The sequence below is a fragment of the Dermacentor andersoni genome, chromosome 1 (genome assembly GCF_023375885.2).
Source record: "Dermacentor andersoni chromosome 1, qqDerAnde1_hic_scaffold, whole genome shotgun sequence".
Classification (NCBI taxonomy): Eukaryota; Metazoa; Arthropoda; class Arachnida; order Ixodida; family Ixodidae; genus Dermacentor; species Dermacentor andersoni.
In genome coordinates, this window is record NC_092814.1 from 293,926,490 (window position 1) to 293,948,646 (window position 22,157).

At 44.4% G+C, this 22,157-nt stretch overlaps 3 protein-coding genes across 3 annotated transcripts in view; 2 read left to right on the forward strand and 1 right to left on the reverse strand.

Annotated features, from left to right (window-relative positions):
- Positions 1 to 8,423, forward strand: part of mts (protein phosphatase 2 catalytic subunit mts) — a 56,988-nt gene extending 48,565 nt beyond the window's left edge. Inside the window, exon 6 of the mRNA XM_050196856.2 lies at positions 6,511 to 8,423. Coding sequence (XP_050052813.1) covers positions 6,511 to 6,583 — 73 coding nt within the window. The 3' untranslated portion in view covers positions 6,584 to 8,423. The remainder of the gene's footprint in view (positions 1 to 6,510) is intronic.
- Positions 8,424 to 17,839: 9,416 nt separating this feature from the next.
- LOC126548595 (mitochondrial import receptor subunit TOM40 homolog 1-like) lies at positions 17,840 to 19,592 on the reverse strand. Its single transcript, XM_050196853.3, has one exon. The coding sequence runs from the start codon at positions 19,419 to 19,421 to the stop codon at positions 18,435 to 18,437; it is 987 nt and encodes a 328-aa protein (XP_050052810.1). The 5' UTR covers positions 19,422 to 19,592; the 3' UTR covers positions 17,840 to 18,434.
- Positions 19,593 to 19,698: 106 nt separating this feature from the next.
- The window catches only part of LOC126548582 (coiled-coil domain-containing protein 6-like), a 50,262-nt gene continuing 47,803 nt past the window's right edge, over positions 19,699 to 22,157 (forward strand). The window contains exons 1-2 of the mRNA XM_050196831.3: positions 19,699 to 20,121; positions 20,429 to 20,578. Coding sequence (XP_050052788.1) covers positions 19,888 to 20,121; positions 20,429 to 20,578 — 384 coding nt within the window. The 5' untranslated portion in view covers positions 19,699 to 19,887. The remainder of the gene's footprint in view (positions 20,122 to 20,428; positions 20,579 to 22,157) is intronic.

Genomic DNA, 22,157 nt, shown 5'->3' on the forward strand with positions numbered 1-22,157 from the left:
TTTCTCCACGAGACTCGCAAATTCTGGCCAAACTCCTCGTTATATAGACACAGCCATAAATCTCCTGAAAAACTGACCCATCCCCACTGAAAAATAAAGAAACAATAAAAATGCATCGTGCAGCATGCACAGTCGCGACGTAATTGCCATTATGCACTCAATAGCTAGTCGAAGTCAGATTTAAATTGAAGCCATTTGTGTGTAGTCAGTGTAAGCCTAACTCAGTTAGCTTCTATCGAGATGTGTTAAGTCTGCTTGATGCAAAGTTCTAATATCCATTGCGTAACGGTACAGTAGACTTATGCGGTGAAGCATAATAAAGCGGTGCTGACATAATTTTTCGACTGTTCATTTCTTGCGATAAATGACCTCTAAGGACCTCTAAGCACCAGAAAAATAGTGACATGCCTCGGAGCATTCTTAATAATTTAATGTAACAGCTTTTGTACAGCCAGGTTCGGTTTAGTTTCCAGGAGGATACTGGGTCGTGTCATCCTGACGCAGCATGTGGGAGCAGGACATTGCAACGTTTTGACACTCGCTCCAGCTTGCTCAGTCACCTCGTATACTGCTACTCATTGTGAGGGCCAATGTTGCAGCATAATAGACGGCCGAGCAAGCCAGAGCGAGTTTCAAAACGTCGCAGTGTTTTGCTCTCACGTGACCGCATACTGCAAAAGGCTGTTTAACTGAGCTAGTTGGTTCATTCTTCAAGGATTGTAGCAGCAGAACTTGTGGAACACACACTGTGCCAATTGTGCCAAACTGCGCTATGAAGGAAATACTGCTACATGTGCCAAATTGTCGTTTATCGAAGGTATTGTGCCAATATGCACCTTCTCCGAATAGGGAATAAATTGCGCGTGAGAGAAGGCACCGCGCATCAAGCAACCATCCTTTGCGGCTCCCCCTCGCACACTTTCCATCACAGCTACAGCATATACGGTGCACAGCTGCTATGTTATTGCACTTTGCTGTCACAATAATAATTAGCATATTTACTTGCATAATGATCGCACTCACGTAATGATCACACCCCAAACTTGCCACAGCGATATGTCGTGTGCCTAGTCTAGCTGATGTTGATCGTGCTTACCATCTGTCGAATGCTACGCGAATGACTGTTCAAGACTTGCCAAGTGGTCTGCACGCACCAAACAGATTCTTAAGCAAATTTTCCATTTCATTCCTTTCATCACTTTCTGCACTTCCAAGGGAAAAGAAAATTACAACCAAACTTGCCTTGGCTTGATTATTTGTAGGCTTTATAATGGTTGTGGTCAACAACAAAAACACGCCTTTCGTTTCCTCTTGTCTGCACTCGTGGGCACGCAACAAATCTCGAGCGGCAACGACAGTAGCCATATTTGCATTGATACGTTAGAAGTGTACCCTATTCATATGCCGGCGCTTGTAACTCAGCTAAGATATTCGCCTACCCTTAGCGGAAACATGACGTATTAGCATTGTAGCGAAGACAAGTGTGGCATTTTTTGCATCATGCCTGCCATGTGTTTCTGTCACTGACAGCTGAGCACACCCATCTCTGTTTCTGTCTCCTCAAAGTGGACATGGCTGCGTTATTTCTGCAGACTTGCCGATATTAACGATATTATTCATTACTCATATGGCAGAAACTGTTTCAATGCACATAATGTACTCACGAGAAAAAAAAGATAGCATTCGGCTTGCTCAGTCGGCCGCCATTTTTGTTTTGATGCCCTGCACTGTTACAGTGGCAGCAACCAGTTTGTTGACCTGTTGTCATCCCGCAGCAAATGCAGGATGAAAAAAAACTTTCTTTTTCCGGAAAATTTACCCCGCGTAGTGATCACACCCCTAAATTTGTGTTTCTTTTGAAAAAAAAGTGTGATTATTATGCGTGTAAATGCGGTATGTTATGTAATTATGGTGATGCACCATTGTGAGGGCACAGCTGCTCAACATGCCTTTCTTGCATGCACTTAGTGCTATATCGACAAGTGCGTAAGTCGCATTTTATTATGACTAGGCAGCCCCAACATGGGGGGGGGGGGGGGGGTCGATTCAAAATGGGACAAAGAAGTAGCTACGGACGCACAAGTCGCAGAACACAGATGCTATTCAATCTATACAGTGCACGGCCTATAGAGGCACCACTGACAGCCACCTAGCGGGCACTTCCAGCAGTACACTCAGGAGCAGTAGCAGACGACAACCCTTTGCAGCAATGATGACTGAAGTGCGCAGCTGCGATTTCTCCTTTGTACGGGTGCCAGATTGCTTCTGCGGTGACAGCTGCAGGGAGGACACTGATCTCTATGGGAGCGGACATGAACACAATGTTAATGGTGTTTAGGACAGCCTGGTCCACATACGTGCCAGGTGCGTCCTGCAGACAAATGCAGTGAACACCATTTACACGAAGTGAAGCTCGTGATAACTAGCCACTAGGATTTGTTGAGTATTGCGATGTCTCAATCTTGCTGCTGCTTCTTCCCTCTTCTTTTTTTAATCCTACCCTTGCCTTACCTCAGTAATAGGCACTCGTTAGTGCAGACTTATATCTCAAAGAAATCCGCACAGTGCGATGTCTACACATGTTGTAGTGATCTTTCTGCCGGTGAATACATGTGACATCGCCAAATAAGTGCCGTCAGTCGTCTCAAGAAGAGTAATTGCGAATTTATTGATAGAAATACGTACACTAGTCAACGAAGTTGCCAAATGCACGTGTTAATAAGAGCGCGTGTTAGCGCTGTACCACCAATGCAATTCTGCTGCATACGCCGATGAATTGCTGTTCCTGCTGCAGTTTTTGCAATTTTATATTTCCTTAGGGAGCTGTTTGGAAATGCAGAAAGGTCTGACCAACTCTTCAGCAGCTTTGCTTTCTCAAATGTTACTAGGGAGAGATGCCACATGATATAAAGGCAGAGCAGCGCCAGCCAAAGTAGATGGGCACTGGCAGCAAGCTCAGGTTTAGTCCTCTGGTGGCGTAAGCATAATAAGAAAGAATTCAATTGACTACAAAATTCACATGCAAAAAGGGACTTCATTGTGAAACAAACAAATCACTCTACGTGGTAAGTCTGCTCGGACAGCATCGAGGTGTAATAACTTCCCAAACGTGACTCCGACTTTTCAGCGAAAATGGAACAGAAATAGCATATGTAGCAACCATTAGCAATTCTCGCCTTGAATTAGCTGTTTTATTAACACATTTCCCAAGAAACCACAATATCTAAGATGTCCACAGGTGCAAAGAATAAAGCTGTTAAAGACTCACTCGCCTGGTATTATTCTGATAAAACACAGTTTGATTTAGGCCCTTTACAAAGGAGGCAGGGTGAAAACCTCGCACCTAAAGAAAGTAAAACAGTTCTGCATGAAGCAACTAGCAACAGTTCAACATGTGCAAAGCCACGCATAAAATAGATGCAAAGACATGAAGTGCGTGACAGCTGGTACGAGGATTTACCAGGCATGATAAAACCAACAATTTCAGTTTTTGCAAGCTTCAGTAGCTTTAAGATACAGCATGATGCACTCGTGCAGTTGTGCTGCCTAGCTAGCTCAACGCAGTAAAGAAGCGACAAGCAGCATTCAGAACTTTAGCGAAATGCCTTTAAACCGCATGCTGCACTGCAGACAAAACATGGGCAGGCCGTGACCAACTTCGTCGCTTTCCCATCCGAATATGATAAAGTGGAAAAAACACTTACACCACGAAAGAAAGCATGAGAACAAGACATTTCCTGCTGAATGGCCGCAATTCATTGCTACCATTGCTGCCGCTGATGAGGCTTTGCTGGGAATGATTAGAACAGTCTCGCTGGCATCTTTTTGCCAGTATTTGAGCACCCTACCGTGCAATAATTCTTCGGCATTCCTTGAAGCTTTGGCCACCACACACATGCAAATGGTGTTGCTTATTCTTCTCTGAAAATGTGCATAAGACAGAGAAGCACGCTCTACAATGCAGCCAGCTACAGTGCGCTGCTGCCTCCTTTCCCGAGCACACTTTTGCAAAACCGTCACCAGCATGTCTATCGGCATGTCCATCGGCATGTCCATCGGCATGTCCATCGGCATGTCCATTGGCGCGCACTACGCGTATACCTGCGAGAACAATTAAAATTGTATCATTATTTCTGTTCCATCCGGATTTGTGCTACTTGTGGTTCTGATCACTAACAATTTGCTCAGCTAGTAATATCATTTGTAAGGATACGTAGTGCCGATATCGTACAGCCATCCAATTCTTTATATCATAGCATGTGCACCGAACAGATGGTGCGCCAGTGCCTTGTTTGGAACAGCCTAGAAGACCATACGCTGTGACCAGCATGAGCTTTTAAGTGCATGAGCTTATCCTTATGCATTATTATTAATGTGCAAGGATACAGCCCTCACACCATATTAATGAAGAATTGGGTGGCTGTGCGTATTCAGATTGTTTAGGGGAGGAAACGCTATAGTAGATAAGATTCAGCAGATGAAATGAATAACGAAGCCTAGGACAGCTTGAGGGTATGGGAGTAACCCTTTATTTAAATGTAGAATTAGCTGTAAATTAGGATTAAGTTTGCGCTTATGTTCATGCTTTTATAAAAAAACAATATGAATCAGCATGTTGAAGAAAAATTCCATCTTAGTATAATACATACTGAATACAATGTTTCAGAAAGTACTAACTTATACAGTGCTTCCTCTTTACACTAGAGCGTATGCTTCTGCCTGAAACTGCGATTTTTCATGCTCCGAAAGTTGCTCCAAAATACCAAGTGTTGGTTCCGTCAATGCGTACTGTGCCATGGCGTTATGACACGGTATCCTCCTAGGAAACGAAACCAAAACTGGTTATAGAAAAGCTGTTAAATTATTCACTGCGTTCTGAGGCTTGCGACTACTTTTTCTAGTGTTTAAAACTCTAGTATGTTCATTTAATGAAAAAAGAAATTAATATTCAATATCGGGCAAAAAAACATCCGTAATATCTGAGATGCGTCTCACTTCCGAAACTTTTGTCATGATGTCTAACAACTTTATTGCAAAGAGTGAGTGACAAACGTCCTAAGTAAAAACAGGAACAAAAAGAAAGTAGCTGTTTCGCCCGAAGTGCGAAGCATCGATTGTAAAAGCAAATTAAGCAAGATAAGCGTGGCAGCAGTAGCGAGCGAACTGACCTTCGTGCTGTTTCTCGCTTCAGCGTGAACTAAACGTCAAAAGCACAGCGCATACAAAGCTACCAGCACTGGGCGCACTTTGTCCACATCGCAGATCGCTTTCAAGATATGGCGGCCACACCGTTAACAGCAGCCACCGGAGTAGAACCCCGCCCCTGCCCCCCAATGCCTCGCGCGCGAAAGACTGCGTGCTTTCACCCCGCTTTCCTCCCTCCCTCGTAAGATGTTGAGACACGATCATTCGCTGACCCTTGCAAAGCAGTTGCCAGCCCCTGTCAGTACGGCAAAAGTCCGTTTTAGATGCCCGATTTTGGCAAAAATTGCCGATAATTTCATCCGCTGTAGCCGATAGTCCGTTGTAACGCAGTCCGCTAAAAGCAAACTTCGTTGCATTAATAAAATAGGTAGAACAAACTAAAGCTGAAATATGGTCCATTATATCCAAAAATCTGTTGTATGCGGGTCCGTTGTAACGAGCGTAAACTGTAGTATGTGTTTGTTATATGCACATGCGCTGTCTCAGAGCTGTTTCTGACGTATCTGTCGTCCAGAAAAAAGCAGTTTTTTTGTCTGGTCGTGGTCGTTCCCTCTCTGCCATCCTTTGGGGAATTTCCGGAATTTCGAGGTTCCAGGTTGGTAGGCATGCCGACGTGGCGTGATGCTCGTGTTGCTCCAAAGATCACTGTGCTGAGCCTTGTTATCAGCATGGCCTCCATGATTGGCATGCCACCCAAACTCGGAGGCCATAGCTATGGCACAGTGGCATTGTTCACCACCAGATAGCGCATCTGAACTTTTCATGACATTTGTGTTCTTGGGCTTTCTGGAAGCACTGCTTGCTTCTGACGTATAACTGGCCAGCAACATGTCTATTGGTGCGTCCTAAGAAACGTGGTGGGAATTTCACAAGCGCAGTGGTCTTTTAGCAAAACTGCAGGTTCTTTAATATGTGGCTCTTTAATATAAACAAGAATATTATTTGGATCAGATGTACACATGAAAATCGTTTAGTAACTAGAGCATGCTTATTCGCAGTGTTTGTGTTGCAGAGCCTTAAAAGAGCCTGTGTAGAAAAAACATTGGCAAATTATGCTAACGTACAATTCGCAAATTTTGTTGTACATGGTTTTTACTGTGTCAAACTACTGAATATATTAAGTGAATCTTTTTGGGTCTTCCAGCACACTGTAAGTAGGTTCACCTGCATCCGTCCAAGTAGCCCTTCCTTCTGTTTGTCTGATTTCTGTCATTGCCAAACTGTCGTAAGGTGTAGAGCATGATAGAGCTTGCGGCTGTTTGTTGTTGTTGTTTGTGTCTGAGTTATCTCCTTTTTGCCCTGCAGCCTCCAGTTCGACCCAGCACCTAGAAGAGGGGAGCCACATGTGACCCGCCGCACACCCGACTACTTCCTTTAAGCCCTGTACCGCGCTGCTAGATCTTTAACAAGTCTGTTTTGCTTGTATGCCAACCTCTCCCACCCTTCTGCTGATGCTACCTCCCGTCCTTCAGCACTGTCCTCCTGATTTTAGTCAGGCGACACTGTCACTTCTGATGATTTACATACTTGCAACAGACTGAGCAAGCTTGCTTTCTTAGTGGCTACTGTCCCTTGCGGCCATTGAGAAAGAGTGAACAAGCTGCTGAAATCCTGGGTCTGTCGGCTTCCATTATGGAACCAGTGCAAAAGGGCCAGGGAGATAGTTCCATTCTCCCCTCTTCTTGATGCACTTTTTTTTTTTCTTGTTCTTTCAGTGTCCCACCAATCAGTGTTTTTAACTAAAGCAGTGTTCTGCATTTTTTAGTATCTGTAAAGCTTAACATTTGGAAAATTTGCATGCAGTTCCTATGGAATTCTTACCCATATTTTTTTTTTTTTTCTCTTCTGCTTTTCTCATCGAAGTTTGGTGCATGCACTGCAATGTGCTTAAGGTGTGGAGAGCTTGAGGTGATGGCAGTGCTTTGAAAGAAAAACAATGCATTGGGGTGAGGAGCTGCTGTTCATGTAATACGTTTGGAGGAGGAGGCTATGTCTTTTTTGTCGAAACATAGTGGACTGTGAATGCTGTAGAACATTTCCTCCATGGGCCCAACGAATGGGGATGAATGTCTGTGCAAAGTGAAGTTTTTTATTGCTTGCAGCTGGATTTTCTTTTTAATAAGCATTCATTGGAACTAATGCAACTATTGTGGGCTTCAACACTATGTGCTTGCTCTAATGAGAAGTGACTGCTGTTACTGCAGCTAGTGTCCTGCAAGAAAGGCTTGCACCATGAAATTAGTGCTTTTTTTTTTACAAGAATTTATGGTTTTGTCATACAGTGCGCATAAATATTTTGCGAATTTTGTCCTTTCTGGGCACCTGGGCTGATACAGAATTGTCAACTTGACTAATCTTGCATTTGCCCACAAAAGCCAACATTCGACAAGCTAAGGGGGATATAGAAGGCAATAAAATAGGTGTGTAATCCCACTCATCTGCTCGGTCTTGCACAATATGTTGCTCAGCTCACAGAAAGGAAAGGAAAATATATACGCTCTATTGAATGTTTTCTGTTTATCTTGTGACATGGTAACAGTTGTACGCCACGTTGGCACTTCCGTAGGATGCTGCACGTTTTTTTTTCTCATTTGCAATTGATTGAGGCCAGAAATGCTTATTGTGCGACATGTTTTCAGAGAATGGGTTTTGAAAACGGGATGCCATATGCGGAATTTTCACGGAACACGGTGGCCTACGCAATAAACCGATTTCACCGCTCGAACAGTGCATGCGGAGGTGGCGCCGCCGCCATGATGCTGATAGTTGATGCTCACGCCGCGCTAGATTCTCCCTCCTTGCCGAATTTCGATACGGCCATACGGTGGTGGCTATCGGCGTCTTTTGCGCACGCTGTTTGACCATTTATTCGTGGTTGGTTATTTTGACTTGTACAAACTTGTGACGAAAGAAAACGAGGGAAGCAGCTAATCCTTCAGACTTTCGTCGTCATTCAGATCGCTAAATGCTGCAGGCAGCCCTGTCTGCAGCGGTTACGTGGTTGAACTCGAGGTGAAATCGGTCTATTGTAAAAATGAAGGTGTGTAGTTTTCGTGACACGGTCACCTTCGCTATTGTGGAATTGAAGGTGGTGTAGATTGTCCGTGCAGGTACTTGTTAGTGATCCCCTTCCCACATTTTTTTTCCCCCCTCGTGCTTCAGGAAGAGTACGTTATGGAGCATTATAATAAACGAAATAAAATGACCCCTCATCTGCCCTTGGCTTCGTTGTCTTCTACATTCTGGTGGATAGAATTGCTAGCGGCAGCAGTCGCGGTAGTCTGGCGGCAGCCTGCGAGCCATATCAAGCGCCGTTACAAAGTGTGCGCGCGATACAATCGCGTTTGAAGACGTGGATGTATCGTGAACCCTATGCGTCGTTGCGTCCCTGTTAAACGTGGCCCGCGCGCCTATTACGTGAGCGGGCGCAGGGGCGCGTGAATCGGCCCACAGCCAGCTGTGGCCGTTCACGGCTGCGGTCGTCTCGGTGAGCCGTTCGTCGGGGCCGAGTGCCCCCGAGAAATGGTCTCTAGGTTAAACGCAGTTTCGACTGTGGTCCTGTTTACGCTTCTGCTCAAGATCGCTTTGATACTCTTCAGGCTCTTAGCGAGAAGAGGTAAGTCCTTTTCGGCAAAGCGACCGGACGCTTGACGCTGCGTTCGTCTTTCCCCGCATTTTCCATCAGGTAGGGTGTACACAGCCGTTGAAACGGAAGAAATCTTGAGCGGTCTCATCCGAGTGTTGATCCTGCTGATGTCATACAGTAAGCATATTTGTTATTCTTCTACTGGGAGACTCGGTACGATGATGCTTAGTCGAGGAAAAAGGGGTAGTGGCGTCGCGAGCGCAGTCGTCTGCTACGCCGATCGCTGTACAATTTATACACGCATTTGAAACTTGCGAAGCTGTTTAATGTATGCCGTTTTTTCAACGCGGTCAGGTCTTGTAAGTCACCTGAAATCGCTGTCTGAAGGCCACAGCACCGGACGAAGACTCGCACTTGCAAGGTAGTTCACTTTACGTGGTTTTATAACGCTGCGAGCGCTTTGGGGGGGGTGGGGGGGGGGGGGCGTCACTTGCCTCCTGTAGCAGCAGGCATTAACTGTTTTTGTTCGCATTTTCACCACAGCTAAGAAGATGTACATTGAAGACTCTACAATAGGAGTGTTTGCAATTGCAGCTATCATGCTCAGGATACAGTCCAATCTCTGCTTAATTTATGGCAACCTCGGTTAGTGTCTAATACATGCAAGTATGATTTTTCTAATTTTTTTTTAGTTGCACGCGTGCACTGCGAAGTGTAGCAAATCAGTTTCCCATATTTTGCCACAGATAAAGAAGAACGTAACCGGTATGTCACTCTCAACTTAGTTGCTGGCGCACTGTGCGAATTTTTTGGATTAATGTACCTGTTGGGTGAGCATACAATGCTAGATCACCTTTCCGAAGGATACGTAAATTTGTATGTCGTTCATGCTGCTGTTTGGTGTTGTTCCAGATTTTGTAACCTCCAGGCAAACTGAATCCTTGAGGTAGTACCATTTCAATTGCAACTTGGCACTTGATATTGTCCAAAAACGTTGAGAGTATTCATTGCTACTGTTTTTTTACGATGATTTTTCACTGTGCTGCAGCATTCTGCAGTGCATTGTACCACGAATGACTTCCGTCCATCCCACTACACCAAGTGTGGCACCTCCGGCCAACTCAGCTACAAGTCCCTAGCAGCTGCAGTCACTTAAGCACCAATGTTCATCTACAGCAAGATAATCTACAGGTGGCTCAAGCTATCTCTTGTGCTGAACATTGTGCTGTTCGTATTCACAGCTAAGTTTTGCCAATCACGGCGTAAGTTGCACTTCAACCTTGCCTCATACGTTACCTTCAAAAATATTTCCAAGCGTAGGCTTTATAGTGTGGATTCATTATGTAAGTGAAAGCTGTCAGAGTAGTGCAGTAGACTTCCGTTAATTCGATTCCCACCGAAGGGTCCCGCCCGGCGGCACACTTCTACGGGCCCAAACTTTATTTCGATCCTAAATGCGGCCTTCAACGGGTAATTCGAACTAGACCGCTCGGCATGCATGCGCCTGAACCTTGTAGTGACACCAATACCAACCCCTTCAGTGGCAGCATGTCGCGGCAGAGCTTACGGGACAATGAATGCGTTGAACACACGTCAAATCTCTAGTCGAATATTCCTATTTTCAGCCTGCCCTAGGAAGGTTTTCAATCAAAACCGTAGCTTATAGTGTAATATGACCCTATCTGTCCGTTGTATTTACAGTCGTTTGTTCTATGTGTGTGCATCAGAGCAATGAACAAGAATGTCCTTGACGTCTTTGTTTGTTGGCGTCTCATGACATCAGAGCAATGTGATATGATTGTGGTGAAAATAAACCAAAATGGCATTTGCCGCGGTCGTATGCTCCACCGCATAACGCTAGTGTACTGCGGCGAAGCTGTCTTCAGGAAACCGGCGGCCGTTGTGCAACGCATAAACCACCTTGCCTATTTTTTTTTTTTTTTTTGCTAAGAAATCGGGTGCGCATTAGATTTATACTTTGTTTAGGGGATTTCATGTCATTTCTACGTTAGTTTTCAATTTTTGGACACACGGAAAGTGGGTGCTCTTGATTTGGGGGCTTGTTAGGCTCGTGCGAATACTGCCAGCTGAATCGGCGGTGTTTTGGTTTTTTTCTGCATCTTGTTTAATTCGACCCGCCGAGAAATTAAATTTTGCGAGTCATGTCAGGGTCGAATTAACAGAAATCGACTGTAAATAATGGATTTTAGTGCTGGCACTTTAGTGCCACAACTTTTACTCGGCGCTAGAGCTTTAGCGACGGTGTTGCGCTTTCGCTCCGCGCGTCCCCAAGCCACTGATGTCACTACGAAGCAAAGCTAAACGGGAATCTTGATAGCGTCGCGCACGCTACCAAGGAAGGACGCTCTCTTTTGAGTTGCTCATTGGTCGGCCAGTATGCCGCATTAATTCAAAGCTTCGTGTTACCGTAGTTGTCATGGCCCGGCTTGCAGCCTTGTTCGGCGAAATACATAAATGAGACCTTTTGTGCACTGGAGGTCAAGAAATACAGTACTAGCTTTCATTCTGAAGCCACCTTACTAGAAGAGTTTCCAAAACCAAAGATCCTTAAAGTTGTGTACAGCTCACACACTTTATAAGTTTCTAAGTAGTAAAGATGTGTTACTGCAAACAGCAGTTATAAACTAGGGAATGGGCTGAATGTATGTCTTTTTGCAAGAATTCTAAACAGCTCATAAAAAAATTGGCCAATATGGGCAGATAACATCCTGTTTTGTAGCTTTATAGTTTTCTGTTAACTTGGGCCAAGTGATATTTTTGTAAATATTCAACTCTTGCATTTCATTAAATTTTTTTTTTTGAAGATTTCATACAAACTTCAATTATTGTTCTGCAAGGTAGGTCATAAGGAGCTGAAAGGTGCATTTTCAAGTTATAAATGCCGAGGTGGTGCTGCAGCTCAAAAAGAAGTGGATTGGAGAAAAGAAAGACGCAAGAAAATGCCAGGCAGAAGATCGCGCAGAAGATTCAGGGAAAAAGAAGTGGCTATGCGCGTCATTGCTCGTGGTTCAGAAGTGTGGGACCACCTCGTACATTGCGTTCTCAAGGTCATGTGGCAGCTTGTGTATTGAGAGGTCAGACGCCCGTAGCTGCTGTTCACAGTAAGGGAGTCCATTTGACTACATTATTTACAGACGAACAAGCAACCCGAGCAGATGCTGTAAATCCGCATGTCACCGGAAGCTTGTGTGGAAATTGCAAGGTGGCACTGCCACTCGTCTTTCTTTACATTTGTCCTGTATTGTTTGCTGTGCCTCTGATCATGGCAAGACTTTCCTATTTGGCATTCCAGAATTGCTACTTTCTCTTGGGTATCCCTTTAGACATTAGTAATTTGTGCATCTATATACTTGAAGCAAATAATCCCTGCTGAATATGCAGGAACACAGTAGTGGAAAGTTAGGGCCGCATACAATTGCTGCACTGCAAGAAGCCTTATTGGGTAACACTTCTGGGCAGTTTGGAAAGCAATTTCTTTTCTTACTGCAATGCCACCTTCTTTTTTCAGCTTTCAAAGTGCTTCACAGTTTTGCAACCAGGATCTCGGGCTATCTGGCTGTGCTTGCAATATGTGGTAGGTCCTTGCTTCCTTTGCACTTGACATTTTTGTTCAACCTGGTCCTCTAGAGTGAGAAAACTATCTTAAACGTACACACTCAAAATTGGTTATTTACTACAGACATGCTTTTCTTCCAATTCCCCTCTTTTCTCCTGTTTGACTTGAAAAGCTTTGCATGCAAGTGCAAGATGCTTTGATACGGCAGATAAAAGCGGGGTGGGTTGAGGGAACATGCAAACACATGGTCTGCAACTTGCAACAGCAGTGCACAGCAGCTGCTCGTCATGCCACCATTAGGTATCTATGAGAGCTTACAGGAGTACAGCTTACAGGAGTACAGACATGGAAATTTTGTGTCCCACTTTCTTTTGCTTGTTTAGGTAGCTGTAGACTACAATTAGGGTATAAGGGCTAATTTCCTTCACAGCACTGCAAATAATTACATCACTTTTTAGGTGACCAGTTCAAAGTGCACTCCAAATGCAGTGCGACTGAAGCAGGAAACTATTCACATTGCCAAAATTGTAGGTGGCAGTCGCATAGTATCGTTAACGACTCAAACACATACTAGTCGGAGTGGTTCAGTGGTTAAGGCCATACAATGACCATGTCGCTGAAAGCTGCCAAATTGGCCCTTGCAACTGTGTGCTTCTCTTGGAAACGCAAAGGGACCCTCTCTCTCTTCACCACATTTCATACTGGTACATCTCAGTTGGTTTCAAAAACCACGAGATGGCCACATCATTTGGCAACATATGTTCTGCTTCACGTCCATCACATTTTGAACTGGTCGCAACAAAAGTCGATAATTTGTTGCCCTCTCAGAATTGACTCTATAGTGTAATAACTGGGCGAACAGGTGTGCAACAAAGAAATAAAGACAAATTTTGTGTCACCTGTAGTTGCTGCTACATGACGGTAGCAACAAATACAGGTGCCAGCTCAAGCTTTCTTTAATGAACCGTGCTGTGGCATTCGTAGTTCCAGCCCCCAGCTGCTACCCCTATAATAATTAGTGTTGAGCCATTGGTGGCTGGGAACAAGGCACCACGAGTCACTACGTGGCAGTAGGTGCTGCTGCTTATTGCACAACTCTACACTATGAATTCCAAGTAATGCGAGGCACATGTGTAACATCCGACTAATCCATTACGTTGTGATCCCATTCTCATGTGGAACTAAACATGAATTGACTACCCCAAGAATGAGTACTATCTGGACAGTCATTTTAACATTACACTTAGTGCACACATTGCATGGTGCATGTTATGGTTAGTGCATGTTTGATAACGGTGGCATTTAACTTGCCTAAGGTTCAGTGTTGTGAATAATGCTTCAGGCTTTAGGTTAGGCTTCCTACCTTGTACGAGTCTTTACAAGATTAAAAATAAGTTTCCCAGGCCAGCCCTTTTGTCGTTCCTGTTGCAACACAGAAACTGTTTCTCTTGGTGCATGTGGCTGGTGACTTTAGCAGAGTGCAGCGAAGAGCTCGAACTGGAGTGTGCAAAATGAATCAACTGTAAGCAGCACAAATTGGTAAGTTGGTGACATCAGAAAGCAGTCACCCCTACAGAATATTTGAAGTTGCCCTAGTTTCTGTATGGTCATGAATTCACGGACATCAAATGGCCCAAGAATTGCCATCTCACACATAGTAATCACTGCATTGCCATGTCCGTTATAGAGAACTAAATAAGCAATACGGGGTAGGATCCCTAATCCATAAGGACATAGCGGGCAATATTGGTGATTTGCATTAATGAGAGGGTAGCAGTAGTCGTACTAAAATAGGAGGTATAGAATAAAGGTAGTACAAACCTATGCTCCAACCTCCAGTCACGATGATTATGAAATACAACAGTTTTATGAAGATGTTCAATTTAGCAATGACAAAAGTGCAAACTCAATATAATGTAGTCATGGGCGACTTCAACGCAAATGTGGCGAAAAATCAGGCTGGTGAACAAGCAATTGGCAACTATGGCATCAATTCTAGGAACACTAGAGAAATGTTAGTAGAATTCGCAGAAAGGAATAAGCTGTGAATAATGAACACCTTCTTGAGGATGTGTAGTAACAGAAAGTGGACCTCGAAAAGCCCTAATGGTGGAACAAGAAATGAAATAGACTTCATACTTTCTGCCGATCCCAGCATAATGCAGGATGTAGAAGTGTTAGGTAGGCTGGGTAGGGTAAAGTGCAGTGATCATAGGTTAGCGAGGTCTAGGATTCATCTCAATTTGAAGAGAGAGAGCAAAATTGGCCAAGAAACAGGCCAACACGCAGTAAGGGTGAAAGCAGACCAATTTAGGCTGGTGCTTGCAAACTAATATTCTGCCTTAGAACGGAGGGATAAAGCTGACATACAGGTAATGAACGAAACCGTAGCTAGACTGGCTTCAGAAGCAGCAAGTGAAGTAGGAGGCAAGGCACCAAGGCAACCTGTAGGTAAGCTCTCCCAAGTAACGATAGACCTAATAAAGAAAACAGATTCATTCGATGGAGATACCAGCAGTCATAGAGGCATTACGTAATCAAGGCATACAAACCGCTTACATAAATATCTTGGAAAATATCTACAGAGATTCCACAGCTACCTTAATTCTACACGAGTAAAGTAGGAAGATACCTATAAAGAGAGGGGTCAGACGAGGAGACACAATCTCTCCTACGCTATTCACTGCATGCTTGGAAGTATTCAAGCTATTAAACTGGAAAGGCTGAGGAGTAAGGATCGACGGCGAATATCTCGACAATGTTCGGTTGTAGATGACGTTGTCCTGTTCAGCAACACCGGGGACGAGTTACAACAAATTATTGAGGACCTTAACAGAGAGAGCATAACAGTAGGGTTGAAGACTAATATGCAGAAGACAAAGGTAGTGATCAATAGGCTGGTAAGGGAACAAGAGTTTAAGATCGCCAGTCAGCCTGTAGAGTCTGAAGGAGTACGTTTACCTAGGTCAATTACTCATAGGGGACCCTGATTGCGAGAAGGAAATTTACAGAAGAATAAAACTAGGCCGGAGTGCACACGGCAGACATTGTTGAATCCTGACTGGAAGCTTATTACTACCTTTGAAAAGAAAGGTGTACAATCAGTGTGTTCTACCAGTACTAACATATGGGGAAGAAACTTGAAGATTGATACCGAAGCTTGAGAACAAGTTAAGAAGCGCACCAAGAGCGTTGGAATGAAGAATGATCAACGTAACGATGAGACAGGCAGAGAGCGGTGTGGATCAGAGAGCAAACTGTGATAGCCGTTATTCTTATTGACATTAAGAGAAAGAAATCGAGCTGGGCAGGTCATGTAATGTGAAGGTTAGATAACCGGTGGACCATAACGGTTACAGAATGGGTGCCAAGAGAAACGAAGTGCAGTCGAGGACGATAGAAGACTAGGTAGGGCGATGAAATTAGGAAATTCGCAGATGCAAGTTGGAATGGGTTGCTGCAAGACAGGTAATTGGAGATTTCAGGGAGAGTCCTTCATCCTGCAGTGGACAGAGAACAGGCTGATGATGATTCTCAGACAACCGCATTCACAATATTTTATGTGACTAAGCTGTTTCATATATCACAGATAACACTCACAACCAGAAAATAGCCTGTCGCATGAGACAGGGTAGGGTATGTAGTTTGTATCAATGCATCTGTACTATTTGCACAGATATCAACACTGTTATGAGTCACATAATTCAGTGTAACATTGTCTTACACTTTTAAGTCTCAAAACGTGGCGCGATTATTAAATAGAAGGTGTTGCAGATCTTAACCTATTTGCTGCCTAACACCAAATACAGTGACGCGTTTCTGCAACCAGCAGCTCCAGTGCACCGCTTATGCTCGCGACAAAAACACAGTATGTCGCATACTGCACAATACACAATGAGCTAACCTTATGTACACAAATTGTACTTGTGATATGTGTAGTAGTTACTCCGTAAAAAGCATTGTCAGGATCCTTCAATACTTCTAGAAAAGTACTGAAGGACTCTGGTGTCAGATGAAAAACTGCACTGTGAAACGTGTGGTGTAAATGTGACCGGCACTACCTGCATAAATTCTGCAGCGTTGCCTGCTAATAAGTATGAAGTCAGCACCCATGTTGGCACCCATGTTAGTGTCTATGGGCGACCACATTTCTAGCACTGGGCCAGGAATGCTGCTGCCCAAAGACGCCAATGCGTCTAGTGTTGGTCACGCAGCATCTCACTAAAGTGAAAGAAGCCTCGAAAGCGATATCCAAGAATACTGCTCCTGTTCTTGACATTCACAATATGGCTCATCTGAAACTGAAGGAAAGTCAAATCATTTCGCAGAATGAGCAAACCACTACTTCAAACTTTGAGCGGTATTCACACAGGGTAGCGAACCACCTCCCTGGTTCAAGTTGAGTGCAACACACCATGTTGCACCTTACATCCATAAACGTTAAAATTACATACTGGAGTTTTACGTGCCAAAACCATGATCTGATATGGGGCACCCTGTAGTGGGGGACTCCGGATCAATTTTGACCACCTGGGTTCTTTAACGTGCACCCCATGCATGGTACACCAGCGTTTTTGCATTTTGCCTCCATTAAAACATGGCCACGGTGGCCGGGATACCGTAACCTTGTGCTTAGCAGTGCAACACCAAAGCCACCAAGCAACCACTGTGGGTCTTCTATAGTTGATCGCAGTTTCCCCTTGGGAATGGGGTTCATTGGACAATTATCGCTTTGCTTGAGGTGCTCAGGATTCAGATAGTCATTCTTCGCATCAGTGGCACAGAAATTAGCTGTTTAAGAAGGGCAGACGGAGAGAAAGTTACTAAATGAAGCATCATGATAATCCTTTTCTTGAAAGCTCGAATTCTCTGAAAGGAAGACCCGTGCATAATATCTTTAGGTGTGTACTGGTGTATATGAGTAGTAGGCACCCATGGTACGTGAAATGTGATGAAAATTGTGATTTTTAGGTCTTTGTGTAAACTAATGCCGGCTAGGTTTAAAGCCTGCAGAGTGAACTCATCATTTGGAATATAGAAGGCTTTACACACAATGAATCATTGGTCCGTCATTGTGCTGAACGAAATGTTCAGCATAATGACAGAACTGAGCACATCTTGTGAAGACTTTAGTACACAGCATGTTTACATTATTGCAAGGGTTGCAGTCAATGACAGTACATAACAAAAAGCATGAACATATAGCATCACACTTTGTCAATTTTTTTCCTTGAGTGGAACCCTCCTCTAGCTTTCAGCTGGAAATATGCATACACTAACTCATTTTATTCCTACAAAAAAATACATATGAATAGCAGCAGTGCTGTTACCTGCATGGTATATACTGTTTAAATGCAATAGGGTAGGCAACATTTATTGTGTGCTGTGGTGTAAACATTTGATTAGTCAAACTGAATTAACCAAGGTGTTTCCAGCACAACTAGTTCTAAAGGAAAAGAATAGTCTGTGAATACAGTTCATTACTTTTATTCGTATCATACTCAACACTTGGAAACTATTCATTCACTGCATTTTTCCTTTTCAGATGGAGTCTACGCCAACAGCAGAAATGCTGCAAATTCTATACTACAAATAAACGTTGCAAAAAGCTTTCATCTTGTATACTAGCCATAGTGTTTTTTTTTTGTTTCAGCCGTGCCGCAGTTTGACTGAAACACCATAATCTGCATGTCTCAAGAAAACGAAATAAAATAGCACCTAGATGAAATTAATTAATGACCTACAGCTATGGACCACTAGTGCAAAAAAAAAAAAGCACATTAAAAAATACAATTGTCCAAATGGCAGAGAAGCTTAATGCCTATGTACACATCCATGGGCCGGCGAAGAATGGGCTGGTATGGATCGAACAATGAATATGAGGAAGTAACTACTCCTGTAATAACGACCTGCATACCCTCGGGCAGCTCTGCTAGGACCACTGTGAAATTGCATCAAGGCATTGCCTTCACAGATCTGCCATCCTAAAAAGCTGCTCAAAAAATACATGCCATTCCTCTGCTGCTAAATACACCCGAAGGTGCACGCAAAGCACTAAAAAGTGTGCTAACCGATGATAAGTGCGCAGCCAAATCTGCTCTGGTTCTTCGCATGGTTAAGCATGCCACTTAGGGCAAAGGTGAAGGGCAGTGGCTGCAGCTTCTTCTCAAGGACGGCACCCACGGTCCAGTTGCTGTCGACCATACCGCGAAAAACAAGGTTCGCCTTGGGCAAGTCCACTTGGTAGCCAATGGAGGCAACGCTTTCCCCCACCCTGAAGTTCGTCTCCACTTCGACACCCACTTGCGTCGTCTCGCTACCGCGGTGATAGTAGCAGCAATGTGCCCCTGCCATGCCCAAGGTGCCGCTGACCACGTAGTTGGAGCCAGTGTAGCGTCCCGCCATCGAGAGGACGGCGATTTCGCCGCCCGGCACTTGAGGTCCATACTGGTAGGCTAACTCAGCGCCGAGGGCCACGTTTGGAAGCACATTCTGCAGGTAGTGCGCCACAATGACTCCCGAGTTGTTCAGGATATCAATATTGCCTAGCGTGCCCGACGCGGTGTACGATGGACCCCGGTAGTCGGCAGTCAGCTGCGTTGCAACGTATCGGTTGTCCTGGACCTGCGCCGCTATTTTGGTGCGAATGCGAGGAGTAAATTGATGAATAATGTTCGCATTCAGGTTGCCGCTAGGATCAATGTCACCAAGCAGAACCGGGTACGACTCGGCCGGACCAAACTGCTGCGTGCCCACATACGTGGCTCCAAATCTGTACCCGGAGGGCGTTATAGAACTCATGTTCAGGGTATGGCTGATCTGGAAATGGTTGCTGAGACCCTTATTCACCATCAAGCGACCTCCTTCGAAGTTTGCCGGAAATATGTCTTTGCACTTCTTATGAAGGTCTTCTAGAGTACCAGGGTTCTGCATCTCACCATCATCTTGAAGTGGCAGTTCGCGCTGGTCCGGTGGCTCTGGTACCGACGGTGGAGGGGCCGGGGCCATGGCTGTCGGTGGAGATAAAGGACTTGAAGCGAAGACGTTACCCATCGTTCTTGCTCCTTATGCTACTCGTCCGCTAGCACTGGTTGCTGTAACTTTTTAGTCGCGAACAAGCAAGGATATACGTCTTGCCTGGCAATCTATGGAGCACGTGTTCCTGAAGTAGTGAAGTGCTACCACCATAGACGGCAGGCAGCAACGGCTTCGGCTTCGGCCGTCACAACGACCAAGTCAATGGATTTAGTCAGTCACGTGGCGGCTTTGACGGTCTCTTGTAAACCGCTGAGAAAAAAGCGCATGGCCTGAATGTGAACGAAAGAAGCGCAAATGCCACCGTGCATCTTTAAAAACTGCATACATTACTATTTGGTGAACTAAATATGTTCGTGCATACGCGGTGTAATAAATGCATCGCAGACGATTCTTCGCGTTCTGTTAACATCAGAAGCGCCGCCATTTAGTCGAGGGTACATCGAGGGTCCCGCCGCCGTCACCAACGGCCAACAGCGCTCACATGTTTCTTGGCGGCGCCAGAAGTATGGCGGATAGTGCTAGTGAAAGTGATAGCAGCTCAGTTGACGGGGCAATGATCGCCCCGTCTCCTCTGTCGCGTGAGCAGATTCAAAAACGCGTTGAATCTCTCCAGCAGGAGAACCGAGTGCTCAAAATGGAGTTAGAAACGTACAGACTTCGAGTGAAGACGTTGCAGGAGGAGAACCGTGCGTTGCGGCAAGTCAGCGTCAACATAGTGAGGCCTAACCTTGTGACATTTTACGAATGTTGTGACTTGCTCATTCAAAGCTATTGCGTTTGTGTTGCCACTGCGTTAAATTTACAGCGCGGTAAATGCTGTACATCGAGATTATACATGTAGCAACACTCTAAAACTGGAGGTTCATTACGCATGCGTTTGAGTACTTGTTCATCCTGAGTATTAAAAGTACCGGCAGGTGTTCGTACATACGTGCTTCAGCCGAAAAAACTATCGTTAGTCCTGCGTATAGAACATTAAGCTCAAGAGCAATTAACACTCATTGAGTTTGACGCTTTTGCAGCAAGCGAAAGCCGAACAGGAGGAAGAATTCATCAGCAACACACTGTTGAAGAAGATTCAAGCGCTCAAGAAAGAAAAGGAGACGCTCGCCCTTAACTACGAACAAGAGGAGGAGTGCCTTACTAATGATCTTTCACGAAAGCTGAACCAGGTTTGAATTATCTGCACATTCTTCGTGAGTTGACAGTTGAGAATATTTCATTCAGCTGGAGGGTACGCCCTACAGATTATGTGCAGAACATGTGAACTAGTGCATTTCACAAGAGGCCGCTTCAGCATCGCGGTTGCGCAGAACATTGTCTGTGGCAAGATTGTTTGGCAATGCTGTTACACTGTAAAGATGCCTTATTACATATACGTGCTACCTACCTAGATACATCCCTTGACACTAATAATTTGACGCTTGCTGCAAGTGGCACACATTAAATTGTCCTCTGAAAGTGTGATATGCAGTTCAAAACGGCTTCGCTGCACCTGAGCCAGTTGCTGTAACCCACAATTAGAGTTTCAGCACAGTGGAGGTTTACTAGGCACAGACGTAAACCAGGAGGTGATGACACACCGTGCTGATGCCAGCATCTTGTGATATGCTATGCACTCAAGCTCTATTGCTATGACAGATTACACTTTGCTTAGCTGCTGGTGTAAACATGCTAGCAAAGACATAATAGTTGTAAACGTATTTTTCTCTTTGTATATATATCATATAAAAGTGATTGTCCTCGAGCTGTCTTCAGGTTTCGCTCGGAAGGATATACGAATGGGCAAGTTATAAGGTGCAAACAGATGGCTAAGGATGCAACAAAACAGAAGCGCTGACTTCCAGCCAGGTCATTCTTTATGTATGTCACTCGTTGGCTGGCTACCGCGTTGCAAAATCATGTTGGCTGTTGGTGCTTCGTTTTGTCGTTCCTCGCTTTCTGTTGACGCTGTACTATTCATTGAGATGTAGCATCATAAAGGGGAAAAATAAAATGAAGGAATGGATTTGGGCTTGCTTGCTGCAGTAAAACAGGCCAGGAAGTGATAGGTAAGCAATCGTAAGCATGTGCAACTTCATAATGCTGCAACGAAGTTCCACATGTGAATAACTTGTGAAATTCCACCGTTGCTTTATTATGAAAGCGATGTTTTTGGCACACTTCAATGTTGTTGTTTGCCCTCTGACAAGCAGCACACGCTGTACTGAAGCTGAAGTGCACAGAAAAGGTCGAGTTGGTTTAGTTGAGCCCAAAGCATGGTAGCCGAGCGCCAACTCGGAAATTGCTTGTTGATACCATTTTACCAGGGTTTTACCAGCAGTAAGTGAAAACATCCAGTGTGTTTTGGATACCACTTCTTTCAAAAGCAGTCTGTTTTTTTTTTCTTCTTTTTTTTTTTTTTTGCTTGCGCAATGTTTGACTTCAGTGTGATGTAGCTTTGTTTAGTATCTTGTTGCCATATGTTCCGCACAAGGAAATTATGAGGACAGAATAGCTGTAATTGCCGGGCAGTTTTGTCTTGCACAGTCTTAGGGGGCTTCTCATTACAAATTCTTCTGTCATTTGTTAAAATTTTGTTTAAGGACTTTTGTGATTTTGAAACCACCTTGGAAGGGTGTAAAAGGAATGATTTCTACTTTCGATTACGAAAATATGAATCCCACACCATGTTTTGTGGTGTTCAAAATCATTTATATGCTTATTTCTACCATAAAAGCATGTTTTTTGGTGTATCCAAAGATTCTCCAT